Here is a 16,939-nt window from a genome sequence, read left to right on the forward strand (position 1 = left end):
ATGATACCACCTGATGCCAGATGATATTTGGACTGAAGGAACGAGAGCCCTGCACACACTCTCATCCTTATCAGCAACCCCACCCCAGGTTGGGACACACAGTTTTGAGGGCATTAGCCCGCTGTGGCCCCCTTTGCCTGGCAAAGCAATAAAGCTATTCTTTTCTACTCCACCCTAAACTCTGTCTCTGAGATTCAATTCAGTGCTAGTACACAGAGGTGGGGTTTTGGCATCAGCAGCATTGATCGTTTCCATTAGTTCTTCTGGGCAACCTGGGTGTCCGAGGACGAGGCATCACGAACACAGGAAATGTCCTAGAAAGGGCTAGAAATTCTTCAGGGTCTCCTCTGAAGAGCATTTGTCCTTTAAGTACCACCCCCCACCCCAAACATAAAACTGACCTCGTGCCTCGGAGGGCCCCGTCCCGCCTGTCTGGCTCAGGACTGCAGCCTGCTGTCTAAGCTGCAGGAAGCAGAGGGCAGGGTGCCAGTTTTGCCGAATGCTGACCAGGCGGTTTCCAGACTGCAGGACATCTGACAGGCTGCTTTTCTGATGGTTAGATTTTAATAAATACTGCAAAGGAAAGAGAAATTCTAAGACATGTTGCCTTTAAATGCTTTGGCTATGCCAACTTACACAGTGAGATATCCTTTCACTCAAAATACATTCCCATGATATATAAAGTCTTTTATTTTGGGAATATTTTCTTTCTTTGCATAGGATGCTAGAAGCTCATTTTCATGAGGCTACATCCTGTATCATACAGCATGAAGTTTCTTAGATTTCTGTTTCTGGGGAGCAAAGGCAGGACTGACCCTGGATACCTGGTTGCAAATATTGCCGAACTACAGGATTTATGCCCAGAGAATGACAGGGAAGACACTTCACTTGGCCTGTCACAGCCTCAGTACAAAAATAGGGGTAATTTTTTGGTAGGCAGTTTTCATTTCCATGATGCTGGTCTTTGCTCAGTGACTCTACAGTACTTTAAAGATTAGTTGTGATTATAAAACTAATATGGTCCCGCAGTTTAAACAGTACGCAAAAATATTAAACCAGGGATTTTCTAAATAAATGTAATCTATGTAAAATACACCTAATTTACAAGAACAAGATCACTTAGTCATTCTGTTGAGGAACTCATTTATTTCGGGCAGAAGTCTTCATAGTGACACATTCACAATAGGTGCAGATGACGCTGAGTGGTGGATGGCAGGCAGCAGTGATAACCGCAGAGCTGGTGAAATGATCAGGTCTGGAAGATCCTAAGGTCAGTGGGTGGCTGTGCCAGAGCACAGGGTGTGATCCCGGGTTGCGGCAGGGGCCATGACCCCGGGGTGCGACACAGGGCGTGATTGGGGTGCGGCACAGGGCCCACCCGAAAGACCGTCCGCCGTGGGAGCTGCAGAAGCTGAGGTCCAGAGCCTGGAGGAGCGCGGAGCCGCGTTGGGAGGTCACAGCTCTCGGTGCCCGGTTTCAAGCAGCATGCTTTCCAGAAGCAGCCTGCTGTCGCCCTCCAGGTAGGGCTGGTGCAGCCACATGGACAGGTAGCTCAGGGCCAGGTCACGGTCGGCCGTGTGCGCCAGCTGCTCCACGACGGTGCGCTTCAGGCGGAGCTCCCGGCCGTACATGTCGGAGAGCTTGCGGGAGACCTCGTCTGAAAGGAACGCGAGCCGTCCTTGAACAGTGGCATTCAAGGGGGTACCCTTGACTAGGGAAGACCCGCCACTTTTTTTTTTTGGCCACGCTGCGCAGCTTGCGGGACCTTAATTCCCAGACCAGGGGTGGAACCCGCACCCTCCGAAGTGAAAGCACTGAGTCTTAACCACTGGACAGCCAGGGACTTTGCAAAGCTCCTCCTTAAAAGCTAGAGTCAGCGACAGCACAAGAGGAAGAAGGGCTCCAACCAGTGCAGATCAGAATCACATAACATGGTAAACAAGTGTCATGAAATTAGAAAGTACCTGTTACCTTTCCACTCGACTCTTAGGAACTGGCAATCATTATACATAGCAGACTGACCTCAAACTGACGGTGTTCCATAAACACGTTACATTAGGTGATTTTCCCCCTTATTTAAGTCTCAGAGCAACATCAAATAGCTTAGTCCTTCTTTTAAACTAATAAAGCAAAAAAACGGCCCTTACCTCACAGCTTATTTCAGTAATGGAGCTTGTTTTCCCAGCAGTCTTCTTCCATGGGGCGGGCTGAAGGGACCCCCCCCCCATGTACTTTTTAAATAAAACAAAACAAAAAGCAAAAACCCATCCTTCTTGAAAAACAAAAACGAGATTTCTGCCTCTACAGAGGAGGCAAAGTGCATTCTCCCCGTTGGCCTTAAAGGGCTAATAATGGCAACTTGCTTCATGGGTCTCTAATTACATTTAATATTCTTTGCTGATTAGTAGGTAATTAAAGGCAAGAAGAAACACTCCTCTAAGACGTCCTCATCTCCTTCCTTCCCAATGGATCCTCTTCAGTTGAATTTCAAAGCCTGTCAACTTCTTAGAGGGCCAGATCTAAATGACACCAAATGCTCTCATAACCTACCCTTGAAAATCAATGCAGAAAGAACTACTTACAAAAATAGGCTGTGGGCCACGTGTGGAACAGGGGGGGCCGTCTTCTCTCCTCCCTGTAATGGAAATCTTCTAGTTCACAAATCCCCTTGGTAGTGGAAGACAGCTTTTCCATTTTCAACTGTATTTTGGTCTGAAAAGATATTAATTTAGAATATGAGATTATTATTTGAAATCCTGTCTTAGATTCAATAACTCTTAAGATTTCAAAGCTAAGAAATGTAAGTCTGTTGAGATCGTAAGTCCAATGATCCAACACCGTTAACTCCATGTGCAGCAAATTTCCAGGGAGAAGGAGACTGACACTTGCTACGAGTTCACTAATTTGGATTACTTCAGTAATAAAGCCCACATCTCCAGTGCTGGAGAAGAGGAAGCGTGCTGGGTCCTGCTTCATTAAGATTTCCGAACATCACTAATTTTTTAGCACCAAAGACCTGGAGGGGTGGCAAGGCAGGCTCTCGCTTTTATGGAATGAGAGGAGAAGAGGCATTAAATGAGCTCATTTCTGACTCTTTTTTCTTTAATTAATTAATTAATTGATTAATCTTTGGCTGCGTTGGGTCTTCGTTGCTGCGCGCGGGGGCTACTCTTCATTGCCGTGCGTGGACTTCTCATTGCAGTGGCTTCTCTTGTTGTGGAGCATAGGATCTAGGCGCACCGGCTCTGTAGTTGTGGCTTGCGGGCTCTAGAGCGCAGGCTCAGTAGTTGTGGCGCACGGGCTTAGTTGCTCCGTGGCATGTGGGATCTTCCTGGACACCAGGGATCAAACCCGCGTCCCCTGCCTTGGCAGGCGGATTCTTAACCACTGTACCAACCAGGGAAGTCCCTCATTTCTGACTCTTATGAACTGCCTTTGAGTTTAATGCCAAAAGCTTGGCCTCTGTGCACCAGTGTCGAGTCAAATCTCGGAGACAGAGTTTTGGGTGAAGTAGGAAAGAATAGCTTTATTGCTTTGTCAGGCAAAGGGGGACACAGCAGGCTCCTGCCCTGAAAACCTATGTGTCCCCAACCCAGGAGGATTTGATGAGGGGTTTTATAGCAACAGTTCAAGGGTGGAGGTGCTGATAAGACTGGAGTGTGTGTGGGGCCTGCACTCCTTTAATCCGGTCTCAGGTGGTCCTCTCCTAATCTTTTTTTTTTGTGGTACGCGGGCCTCTCACTGTTGTGGCCTCTCCCATTGCGGAGCACAGGCTCCAGACGTGCAGGCTCAGCGGCCATGGCTCACGGGCCCAGCCGCTCCGTGGCATGTGGGATCTTCCCGGACCGGGGCACGAACCCGCCCCGAACCCGCGTCCCCTGCATCGGCAGGCAGACTCCCAACCACTGCGCCACCAGGGAAGCTCCCCTCTTCTAATCTTAATGAGCTTCTCTGGTCTTTAATCTTGCCTCAGGTGGTTTCTTGGCTGCTCTTCCTTTGCTCAGCAACTGTTTGAACCTGCCCTTTGGAACTCAGGAAAGGTCATGGAGGCTGGAGTCCTGTCTACAAACAAGAAACGGGGGATGGAAAGGCTTCTGTGCCCAGGAGCCCCACAGGGTCCTGCTCTTTTTCCAGTTTACTGAAACCTCTTTGAGGCTTGTTTCCTTGTTTATAAATGGTAATAACGAAAGGCAGCCCTACACACTTCACACAGGAAGGAAATGGTGAGGACGTGACACGGACGGTGCCTCAGTGTACGCCAGGCTCCGTGCTGCAGCACAAAGTGCCTGCTTCCACAGGGGGTCGGGAGACTAAGTTAGTACTTGTGGACACCTGGTCAGAGCTACGTAAGGGTTTGTTAAGTAAAACAAATGGGTGACATAACAAAGATTCCAGATATCAGTAGCATGGGTCTACTAAGACCACAAGTCTAGGTCCTAAGTATGGAGTTAGCTTTATGTACACAGGGGGTATAAGCAAAGATAAATAAATTGCCAAAATCTTAATTCCTTGCACTTAGTCCTTTAACCACCCTCCAATTACATCTGAAGAGGCATGCACTAAATTTAGCAAACATTCATTTTTAAAGGACTAGACTCCTTTCCCAAATCTTTCCAGGTTCGATATTTCACTTGACCCAACCCCGAGAGGCAGGACTCCTCATTTCCGTACCACAGGTGGGAAAACTCTCAAGGTTGCTGAGCTAGGGAAGGACAAGGCCAGGACTTGATATCACGCTTTCCGAGCCCAAGTCTCTTGACACCCAATCCTAAGCTCTCTCCTCTGTGTCCTGCAGCAGCTCTACCTAATGCTAAGAAAAGCTGATGAAGGTCAGGAGAGGCAAGAAAATCCTGGAGGCTTGACACCGCTGGGCCAGAGGTGCCAGCCCCATGCTGGGGCTCATCCATCAATGACGATACCAAAGTCTCACGCACGTGCAGCCCTAAAGTGACAGCAGCTGGACACGCTCTCAGCTCCACGTCCCCTCCCAAAGCCAACAGCCCACACCTCGAGATGTTCGTCCAGCTTAGGTACAAGGGTGCCTCCACCCTCTACCAATGTCAGATTCAAGACAAAGTCAAGTCTGGGAAACCATTCTCTCTAAAGGATGGAGGAAAATAGGAAAAATAATATCAATATTCTTATAACATCAACATTGGTTTTGAACCTAAGAATGAGACGTAATTCTCAAATCACTTTATTTTACTTTATATTTTGGCCACGCTGTATGGCTTGTGGGATCTTAGTTCCCCGACCAGAGATCGAACCCAGACCCCTGGCAGTGAAAGTGCAGAGTCTTAACCACTGGACTGCCAGGGAAGTCCCTCAAACCACTTTAAAATAGAATAAATTCACTGGAGCAGAACTTTGGGGCCTGACAACTAGCACCCGTGGTCAGCTCAGGCTTTGTCTGAAGACCTCGGGAACTCAGGTCACTATGGGCACGCGGTCACCTAAAACCTTGCAGCCACTTTCAGCTGCCCTGCCAGGCCACGCCTCCTCACCCTGGACCCGTGCTGTGGGTAGAGGGACCAGGGACAGGACGTGTCACCTGTTACTGTTCAGTCCATCAAGCCGCTGGCTGGATGTTCTGGACCTTGACTCTACCTCCTAACACCCTCCCAGGCCATCCCTCCTCCGTACGGGTCAGTGGGACTGAGGAAGGGGTCCCGTGGTAGCAGACAGCCACTTAAGGATGGGGAGAACCAAGGATGGACAAGTAAAACCAGCCAGTCCTTCCTGACATGCCTGAAACAGAAGGCAAAATGCCTCTTCCTCCTCGGCCCGCGCAGACGCTCCTCCCTAATGAGGTGTGCATATGTATAGAGTTATAAATGAGGACTTGTGAACTAAAGAAAGCCAAATGGCATTTAGAAACAAAACCCTTCCCAGGGTTTTCACATTTTATAAAAGTCACATTAGTATATGGCAAAAGTGTTTCTCATTTTAACCCAGTTTGGGGATTCTGTGAAATGTTTTATGCCAGAAAGGAAGACGGAAGGTCACGGATGCAGAGGTTCTGGTGGGAGTGTTGCCACATCTAACGACAAACGACCGAGCCCAGCATCGTGTGTTTAACTCTGTTGGCTGTTTAAAGTATTTCAGTATACACAGGGAACTATATTCAATATCCCGTAATAAACCATAATGGAAAAGGATATGAGAAAGAATATGTATTTATATGTCTAACTGAATCACTTTGCTGTACACCAGAAACTAACACAACACTGGAAATCAACTATACTTCAGTGAAACAACAACAACAAAAATTGACAATTAAAAGCTAAGTGTGGGACTTCCCTAGTGGCGCAGTTGTTAAGAATCCACCTGCCAATGCAGGGGACACGGGTTTGAGCCCTGGTCTAGAAAGATCCCACATGTCACGGAGCAACTAAGCCCATGTGCCACAACTACTGAGCCTGCACTCTAGAGCCCACGAGCCACAACTACTGAGCCCGTGTACTACAACTACTGAAGCCCACGCACCTAGAGCCCGTGCTCTGCAGCAAGAGAAGCCACCGCAATGAGAGGCCCACGCACCACAAGGAAGAGTAGCCCCCACTCGTCGCAACTAGAGAGAGCCCATGCGCAGCAACGAAGACCCAAAGCAGCCAAAAATAAATAAATAAATAAATAGATTAATTAATTAATTTAAAAAAAGCTAAGTGTGGCCAGGAAGTAAATAAATAAAGTATTTCAATATAGGAACTTAGCCATTCAGTTTCTTTTCTTTCAAGCAATATGTGTGCCCATGCTTGGTCCAAACAAAACCACTTGCCATAATCAAATGGGTTAATTTGGGGAAAAAACATACATGTGGTCAGTTTTCAATTGGGTCGTTCTGGAAATTTCGATTGATTACTCTGCCTGTGTTAATTCTCTACTGGTCCAGAAGTCTAGGTCTAGAACTCAACTACTGGAGACACAGCTGTGAACCTGGAGATAAAACAAAGAAAACACCAAGCCCACACACCTTATCCTCCAGCCTTCCTGTGAGTGGGGCTTAAAACAAAGTGACTGATGACCCAGGCCTGTCTTGTTCCTGCTTGAGCACCAGGTGGAGAGCCTGGGCAGGGGCGCAAGTGTTTCTTATCACAGTACAACCCGAAGGCAGCATCACAAAACAGACGGGACAACTACAAAAACCTAATCATTTATTTAGAGGAGACAAATAGCCCCATACACAGCAAAATATCCTGAAGACAGTATTGCATTTCAATCAAAGAAAAGGCTAAATCATCAAAATGTTCTCAATGCACTATTTATTTTTCTCATTTTAATGTTTCAGAAACCATTACATCTTACAATGGATGTGATGTTTAAAAGGGCAGAGCTTCTTCCTGAAAAATTCTTAAACCTATAGTCTGTCTCATAATATGTGGAACCTTAACTTTGAATAAGTGGTATCTTGAAGAAATACAATTATATTTGACATATTCTGTTTAAAAAGGCAAGGAAGCATGTAAAACATTTGAAACATTTCCATCAAGAAAGGTTAAACGGGGGCTTCCCTGGTGGCGCAGTGGTTGAGAGTCCGCCTGCCAATGCAGGGGACACGGGTTCATGCCCCGGTCCGGGAAGATCCCACATGCCGCGGAGCGCCTGGGGCCCTGAGCCATGGCCGCTGAGCCTGTGCGTCCGGAGCCTGTGCTCCGCAACGGGAGAGGCCACAACAGTGAGAGGCCCGCGTACTCCCCCCCCAAAAAGAAAGGTTAAACGATACAGAGTTTCTATGTTTGTGGGAAGCTTTAGTTAGTTAGTTCAAAGATGTGCAAAACCTTATTCCTGTGTCTGGTTGAGATGAGGTGTTTCGTGCACATGTGGTGGCCAGCATGGTGGGTACTGACACCCAGACTTTAGTTAAACAAACATATAAGAGCATCGCTTATGTGCGAGATCAAGGCTCACAGGCCCAATCCAGCTCAAAGCCTATTTCTGTGTGTCCCTTGAGCTAAGAATGGGTTTTACATTTTTAAGTGGTTGAAAAAAAAAATCAAAAGCAGAATATTTTGTGACACGTGAAAATTATCTGAAATGCAAAGTTCAGCATCCATAAATAGAGTTTTATGGGGACACAGCCGCACCCACTAGCCTCCGTACCATCGCTGAGTAGAGGTGAGAGTGCCTGCAGGGTCCCCAAAGCCTGACACACATCCTGTGGAGCCTGGGGGTGCGTGAAATTGCCCTGGCAACACACAGGACCAAAAGAACCAAGGTCTAGGACAGCCTCTTGGGAAATAAGATTTATGGGACACGTAGAGCAAGAGAGACCAATGGAGGAGGTTGAGGAAGGAAAAACGAAAGCTTGGTGAAGGAAGGCACGACCAACCACGTGGAACGCCGCGAGGCGCTTGTGCAACCGCGACACCCGAGGATCCCTGCACCTTACCAAAGCATCCAGGGTGGTCTGCAGCCCCTCGCACAGCATCTCGAGCTCCCTGCTGTACTCTGGGTGCTCCTTTTCTGCATTTTCATCAGAAGCCAGGCTGCTGCTCTCTAATCCTACCGTGTTTTTGCTCCTGGACAAGATGGAAAAGAGTGGGAACAAAATACACTCCACAGGCTCGCCGCATTTCCTTGTGATGAACGCTTGAGAACTCAATATCCATGTACTTATGTCATCATCGACTTTTTTCATTGGCGTCGTTTCACGTCATCATGTTTACATGTTATTTATATATACAACAAATATGTCCATCCGCTACTCAGTTCTGCCCTAGAACAAGTCAATTCAATCCAGCCCTGTGGCATCCTCAGCAGGTAAGACACAGATCATTTCCTCAGAATCCACCAGCTAGGAATGCGTTTTGTAAACGGAAGGCTGTGACCCACAGCTCCTGAAATTAATCTAGTGGGGCCACAATCAACAATTAAGGAACAAAATTAGGGACTTCCCTGGTGGTTCAGTGGTTGAAACTCTGTGCTTCCACTGCAGGGGACATGGGCTGGATCCCTGGTCGGGGAACTAAGATCCCACATGATGTGCGGCACGGCCAAAAAAAAAAAAAAGAAATTTAAGGAAAAAAATTAAACATTAGGATAGAAAATATCAGAGAGCATCTTATGCAGTAAGGTAAGAACTGTTTCATGGAACTTGCTGAGCAGGAAAAGGCGGCAGAGGGCCGACGTGTGTGATGTGTTTGAAAGAACTGGAAAGAGCCAGGGGCCCAGAAAGTTAAGACTCCAGACTCTGGCCAGTAGACAAAGATAAACAAATATATAATTACAACTTTGAGAAATTAAAACTACACACATATAGGGGTTTCTCTGGTGGCGCAGTGGTTGAGAGTCCGCCTGCTGATGCAGGGGACACGGGTTCGTGCCCCGGTCTGGGAAGATCCCAATGCCACGGAGCGGCTGGGCCCGTGAGCCATGGCCGCTGGGCCTGCGCGTCCGGAGCCTGTGCTCCGTAGCGTGAGAGGCCACAACAGTGAGAGGCCCACGTACTGCAAAAGAAAAAAACAAAAAACACAAAAAGAACTACACATATATAGATCCATACTTACGTTTCTCTTCAGATCATATAAATCTTTCACATTTTACTAAAGATTCTCGTGGGTAGGAACAAGCTTGAATCTTGCTTAAATTTTTTGAGGCCTTGCATAAGCAAAGCTGATTAAAAAAACAAAAACATATATATAGGAAAGTGCAAGAACAGTAAAGCAAATCTTCCAATTAGAATTGGCAACTGCCAACAGTTTTTTTTATAACTCTTTTGTCTTTTTTTTTTAACATCTTTATTGGAGTATAATTGCTTTACAATGGTGTGTTAGTTTTTGCTTTACAACAAAGTGAATCAGTTATACGTATACATATGTTCCCATATCTCTTCCCTCTTTTTTTTTTTTTTTTTTTTTTTGCGGTACGCGGGCTTCTCACTGTTGTGGCCTCTCCCGTTGCGGAGCACAGGCTCCAGACGCGCAGGCTCAGCGGCCATGGCTCACGGGCCTAGCCGCTCAGCGGCATGTGGGATCTTCCTGGACCAGGGCATGAACCCGTGTCCCCTGCATCGGCAGGCGGACTCTCAACCACTGTGCCACCATGGAAGCCCTCTCTTCCCTCTTGTGTCTCCCTCCCTCCCACCCTCCCTATCCCACCCCTCTAGGTGGTCACAAACTACCGAGCTGATCTCCCTGTGCCATGTGGCTGCTTCCCACTAGCTATCTATTTTACGTTTGGTAGTGTATATATGTCCATGCCACTCTCTCACTTTGTCACAGCTTCCCCTTCCCCACCCATATCCTCAAGTCCATTCTCTAGTAGGTCTGTGTCTTTATTCCTGTCCTACCTCTAGGCTCTTCATGACATTTTTTTTTCTTAGATTCCATATATATGTGTTAGCATACGGTATTTGTCTTTCTCTTTCTGACTTGCTTCACTCTGTATGAGAGACTCCAGGTCCATCCACCTCACTATAAATAAATCAATTTCGTTTCTTTTTATGGCTGAGTAATATTCCATTGTATATATGTGCCACATCTTCTTTACCCATTCATCTGTTGGTGGACACTTAGGTTGCTTCCATGTCCTGGCTATTGTAATTAGAGCTGCAATGAACATTTTGGTACATGACTCTTTTTGAATTATGGTTTTCTCAGGGTATATGCCCAGTAGTGGGATTGCTGGGTCGTATGGTAGTTCTATTTGTAGTTTTTTAAGGAACCTCCATACTGTTCTCCATAGTCGCTGTATCAATTTACATTCCCACCAACAGTGCAAGAGGGTTCCCTTTTCTCCACACCCTCTCCAACATTTATTGTTTCTAGATTTTTTGATGATGGTCATTCTGACTGGTGTGAGATGATATCTCATTGTAGTTTTGATTTGCATTTCTCCAATGATTAATGATGTTGAGCATTCTTTCATGTGTTTGTTTGTTGGCAATCTGTACTCCTTTGTCTTTTTAGAAGAACTTGCTAAGGGAAAACATGCTCCTGTGTGTCTCCTCTGCTCTGAATACCCCTCTGTACTTCTGACACCTGGTCATCAAAGGGAGGGGGGCGGTTCTCCACACCAAGCAATTCTCAGGTTCTCCGGACACCAGCTGGGTGTCTTACAATGTAACTCAATCCTGATACTATCTACCAGAGACAGCATCAGATCCCACAGGTTAGGGGCTCTGTCCCGCAAGACTGTCCCCGTCTCAACTTCAGACACCAATCACAAGTTCAGCTTGTTACCTGTGCTTAGGATGGACCAGCTGTCAATTGGAAGTTCCCATGACCCCCTCCTTGGGTTCAATTAATTTGCTAGACCAGCTCACAGGACTCAGGAAAACAGTTTACTTTCTAGACTACTGGTTTATTACAAAGAATATTAAAGGATACCAATATCCTTTATTCATATCCTTTATTCATATACCTGTAGACAAGAGGTACTCAAGGCAAGGTCTGGAAGGTCGGGCAAAGGAGCTTCTGACCCTGAGGAGTCTGGGGTACGTTTCCCTTCAGGCACATGGAAGCGTTCTGGTTCCCCAAGCCAGAAGCTCTCTAAACCCCCATCCTTTTGGGTTTTTACGGAGGCTTCATTATGAAGGCATGATTGATTAAGTGATTGGCCATCGGTGATTAATTCAACTTCCAGCCCTTCTCACCCCCCTAGAGGTGAGGTAAGGGGGTGGGGCTGATAGCGCCAACTCCAGTCCCGTGGTTACTGCCTCCCTCCATAGGGTTTTCCAGAAGCCCCCTCATTAACACGATCTCAGATGTGGTAGAAAGGGGCTTGTTATGATAACAGGAGACCCCTTTCCCCTTTATCACTCTGGAGCTATTCCAGGAACCGGAGAACAAAAGAACGAATCTCAGCATAACTGAAGATTCTCCCATTGCTCATATCCCTAAGGAAATTGTAAGGGTGTTAAGAGCCGTGTGTCAGGAACAGGGACAAAGACCAAACATATATTTTTTTTTACTGTAAATCACAATACCACAGAAATAAAATGCAGCATTATGAAGTGATAACTTCTTCCTAGCAGATACCAGTGTCATGAACTGAGTCTGTATCCTTCCAATCCATTTTAATAATTATATATACAGATGTAACCATGAACAATTTGTAGTATAATTTTGCATTTAAAATGTACACACACAGTTCATACTTGCATGCATCATTTTATCCCTCGCTTTTTCGCTTTATATAATTTATCCATGTTCCATGAAGGGAAGACTACCCTTCCCATTCTAAAAGACTGCCATGAAATTTCTGCCCCGTCATTAAGGGTGAAGCACACAGAGCACACTTTGTAGGTACTTACAATAAACTGATTTTCAGGTTGGCAATATTATTTGCAGTAGCAAAACCTCCATCATTGAGGGCTTCCCATTTCAGGATTAAATTATGCCAGTCGGCTGCATTGTCCTTAATTTTCCTTGCACTGACAGACAAGACAGGTTTTCTGGGCGTTGCACTTCCAAGAGTCTTTGCTGATAGGGAGCAAAAGAAACATAATATTATGAAATTCATGATCACAGTTGGGGGGAAACCCCAAACTGTTCTAATTTGCAACAGTAAAACTATCAGCGACACTACATCCACTGGACAAAACACATCGTGGAAATGAAGACGTGTGGATGAATGTGAAAGTCCCTGCAACAAGACAAAACAGAATTGTTTTTATGTTTTTAGGTCTCACCAGATATACGAATCCTCTCGAAGCTTAACGGCTCCACAAAGTTTTACCCCGAGCACTCTGACCACTTTCAAAGGTTGGGAAGGAGGTGGAGCTGTGACTTTCCCCGTGAGGCTCCGATGCCCCTGCCTTACCGTGCCCATTCTCCAGTCTCTGGAAATTTGATACCTGACGTTTGCTCAGAGCTTTGTGGGTCACCAGAGCTCATCACTCCAACACACTGACAAGGCTGAACCCCAGAGATGCAGTGATGATCTCCACGCTAGGAATGCAGGAGGAGGTCCAAAGTCCTTCAGGACCTGGCTCCTTCTCTGCCTCAACACTCACCTCAACCCCGAACTTGAAGCCCCTCGATCTCTAGCTAAAGTCAACTACTGGCAGCTCTTGAAAAGTCCTTTGCATGTGCAGTTCTCTCTGCTAGAAAGCTCTTTCCTTCCTCGGGCTAATGCTGCCCATACCCCAGGACTCACCCAGATCCCAGCTCCTGTGGGAAGCAACACCCAGACCACTCAGGCTGTTTGGGCCCTCCCAGCCCTCCTGTGCCCTCTCTTCTTCTCTACTTAGAATCCTTCAAAGGCTTCTCATGGCCCACAGGATAAGGTCCAAATTCTGAGAGAGGCCCCTTAAGGAATCCAGGACACACAATGGCGGTATAGTTTGGAGTCTAGACTCTGAAGACCAGAATGACTGGGTTTGAATCCCAGCTCTGTCACTGCCATTTGTACAATCTTGGGTTAAGTTAGTTAACCTCTCAGAGCCTCGATGTGACTATCTGTAAAACGGCGATAAAATATATCTACTACAAAGAGTTGATGTGAAGATCAGGTAATATATATGAAGCTGGGAATTCCTTGGCAGTCCAGTGGTTAGGACTCCACACGCTTCCACTGCAGGGGGCGTGGGTTTGATCCTTGGTAGGGAAACTAAGATCCCACAAGCCACGCAGCATGGCCAAAAAAACCCCCAAATAAAACATATACATATATGTAAAGCTGTGAGGGTGTGAGGGCCTGGCACATGGCAAGTATCCAGCATAGGGTGTATTACCACAAGGGCCTCTCCAACGTGTTTTTCCCACTACCACCAAGCAATAAATTCAATCCTGACACTATCTATCTGGAGATGGCATCAGATTCCACAAGTTAATGACTCAGTCCTGTAAGACTCCTCCCACGCCTCCACTTTAGACACCTGTCTCAAATCCAGGTTGTCACCTGTGCTCCTGACCTACCAGCTATAGGTCAGAGGTTCCAAAGACCCTCCCCTCCCTAGGGTTTGATTAATTTGCTAGAGTGGCTCACAGAAAACTCAGGAAAACATTTTACTTCCTAGATTACTAGGAAGAGCCAGATGGAAGAGATGCATAGGGTAACGTACGTGGGCAGGGGTACAGAGCTGACAAGCTCTCTCCAAGTGCCGCTCTCCCTGCGTCTCCACCTGTTCACCAACATGGAAGCTCTCACAACCTTTTGCTTTTTTTTATGGAGGCTTCCTTACATGGGCAGGATTGATTAAATGGCTGACAATTGGTGACTGATTTAACCTCCAGCCTCTCTTGCCTTGCTGGAGATGGGGGTTTGGGGGGGTGGGACTGAAAGTTCCAGCTCTCTAATCACATGGTTGGTTCCCCTGACAACCAGCCCCCATCCTTAGGCTACCTAGGAGCTCCACTTTTAAATATCATATTGATTTTTCATTCACTTTTTACTTATACAACTAACCAATATTCGCCAAGTGCCTACATTATGCCAGCTGTGGGGGCTGAAGTGACTAAATTAGATAGACCAGGACCATTTTCATGGAACTTACTTTCCAAAGATGAGGTGGATAACAGACAATTAGATGATCATCAGTTTAGATCATAAGTGCCACAAAATAAAACAGGGTCTTGTGTTAGCGTGAACCCCTGAGACGTTGTCATTTAGGCTGAAACGTGAATGATGAGAAGTCAACAGCAGGGGCCCTAAGGTGAGAATGAGCTTGGTGAGTGTGAAAAAAGAACAAGAACAGTGTGGCTAGAATGAAATGGAGAGAGGAGACAGTCAGACAGCTAGAAACTTATAGGCCAAGATAATAAGTTTGGGTTTATTCCAAGTCAATGGAAAGCAAGCAGTAAGCTTTGAGTTGGGAAGTGACATGATCTGATGTAGGTTTTTAGAAAGTCACTTCCACAAAGAAGTCCTCCTGGATCCGCAGGTTGGGTAAGGACTCACTGCACTGTATATCTAGAACACCCTGTACTTCATTCAGCTTCATTCATGACACTCACCAGTGTAGTGCATTTGCTTGTTTAATGTCTAGTACGTTCCTTGATAGACTCTTAAGTTCCACCAGAGTAGGGACTAAGACTGTCTTGGTCCCTCTCATAATCTCAGCACGTAGTACGTGCTGACTAGAATGTGTTAAATGGAGAAAAAGCTCTTACCACCTGTATTATAATCTTCTAAGGGTTTCCCTCCCCCAGTAGGGGCTCCTTGCGGGCGAGGACCACATGTGACTCATCGTGTCTGACCCATACCCAGCACATATTTAGGAACCAAAAACAATATTCTGACTTCAAGAAACTCACAGTCTAGCTGAGAAAGAGATCAGCTATCAATCACAGGGCAGGGCAGTAGCATAGTGGCTACGTTACTTATCCCTTCCGAGCCTCGACTCCCCACCTGTTGACGTTACTTCATGGGATCGCTGTGCGCCTCAAACGAGCTGATCCACTGAAAGTACTTAGAACACGACTTGGCGCACAGCGAGCACTCGTTGAATGATAGCTTTTATTACAAGCAGAAAGCTCTGTGGCCGGGAATTCTGAGGGGAGTTCAGGGAAAGTGCTCCGCTGGTGCTAATTTATAACGACAGTTACAATTTGAGTGTCAGGATCTGCTGACACTCCTTTGCATCATCTCGTTCTGCACATGAAAAAATCGAGGCTCGGCAAAACTGACTCCCGGGCCGACCGCAGAGCCTGATCGGGGCCAGCGGGCTGGGCTGGGCTGTGGCAAGGGACGGACCGCCATTCAGCCCGATGATCAAACTATAACACTGGTACCCTCCCTGCCTGCGGCTAGTTGCCCTTCTCACGCACCTTCCATGCCGGCAGCAGAGATCCCAGGAAAGAGACCCGGAGCCCCGCCCCACGCACACCGGAAGTCCACCTACGTCACTTCCGTCCCGCCCACGGCCTCCTGAGGCTATGCCGCTCTAGCCGCCGGCGGAGCCAGCTGCCGCTCGTCGGTGCCAGCTGCCGCTCGTCGGTGCCGGCCCCGTTTCCCAGGGAATGGGCTCCCGGCAGTCCCCGCGGCTCGGAGTTCATCCCTGCCTCCTCCGGCCCGGCCGGGCCGAAGAGTCCGGAGGAGCTGCAGCGGGAGGTGAGTCCCGCGACGCCGCCCACGATGCTGCCCGGCCCCGCGCCCCTCCCTCGGTCTTCCCGCCGCCGCTCACGCAGCCCCTGGGCCACCCTCCCTCGCCTCAGGGTCTCACTGCCCGTTTCGCTCCCTTTCCCGGACTCCGTCTCGCCCGTGCCGGACGGCCGAGGCCGAATGCCATGGCACACGAAGCGCCGGGCTGCCTGCCCGGCAGAAGCTGTCAGTCCGCCGAGGGAGTAGTCGTCGCCCACCCCTCCTGGGCGCCGCGGGTCGGCCGACGCCTCCCGCGGGCCCTCCGCCCCACGCGACCCGGCTCGCTCGCCCCCCCCCCTTCCGCGCCTTCCCTCCCCTGTGCCGCACCCTTGCATCCCCTTTGCGCCGCCGGCCCGAGGCGCCGAGCTCCGTGGTCTTACGATTGACGCTGCGTCCTATCCCCCGACCCTCTCAGTCCCCGTCCCTTCATCCGCCCACCAGCGCCTGGCACCACGCCTTGGCATGTACCCAGTAGGTGCTCAGTAAGTGTTCGTTAAATGGATAAATGAACGACTTGTCTCCCAGTCCTGCCTTAAGGCCTCAGAGACAGAGTAGTGAGTGCAGGTTGAAGAGTGGGATACCCTCGAGTCAGACCCGGCTCACAGCGCTGCGCCTTCCTAGCTGTGTGCTCAGGGCAAGTGATGTCTCACTAAACTTCAGGTTCATCATCAGTAAAGTAGGGATGGTAATAGTTTCTAGCTCTGGCTTGGTGGAAGGATGAAATTGCTCAGCACGGTGCCTGGCGCGCGGTCCATTTCAATAAAGGCTAGCCCCCGCTCTCCTTACCCGCGTACCCTGCTTCCTTTTCTCTTCCCTGCTCTTTGTTCTTCCTCACTTTCTCGCTGAGATTCAGGAATTTTATTCTGTTCTGTTGCTTCTGTTAACATTTGTACGCAGAGTGTGAGGTACCAGCATG

At 48.0% G+C, this 16,939-nt stretch overlaps 1 protein-coding gene across 1 annotated transcript; it reads right to left on the reverse strand.

The window, feature by feature from the left end:
- Nucleotides 1-1,126: 1,126 nt before the first annotated feature.
- CINP (cyclin dependent kinase 2 interacting protein) lies at nucleotides 1,127-16,358 on the reverse strand (the record flags this gene model as incomplete). The annotated part of the gene is made up of 6 exons (XM_079699216.1): nucleotides 1,127-1,657; nucleotides 2,583-2,712; nucleotides 8,390-8,519; nucleotides 12,254-12,422; nucleotides 15,711-15,780; nucleotides 15,864-16,358. 6 exons carry the CDS (start codon nucleotides 16,356-16,358, stop codon nucleotides 1,455-1,457), a joined length of 1,197 nt encoding a protein of 398 aa, XP_079555342.1. The 3' UTR covers nucleotides 1,127-1,454.
- Between the last annotated feature and the right edge of the window lie 581 nt (nucleotides 16,359-16,939).

Source organism: Hyperoodon ampullatus (genome assembly GCF_949752795.1).
Source record: "Hyperoodon ampullatus genome assembly, chromosome: 3".
In the NCBI taxonomy this organism is placed as follows: domain Eukaryota; kingdom Metazoa; phylum Chordata; class Mammalia; order Artiodactyla; family Ziphiidae; genus Hyperoodon; species Hyperoodon ampullatus.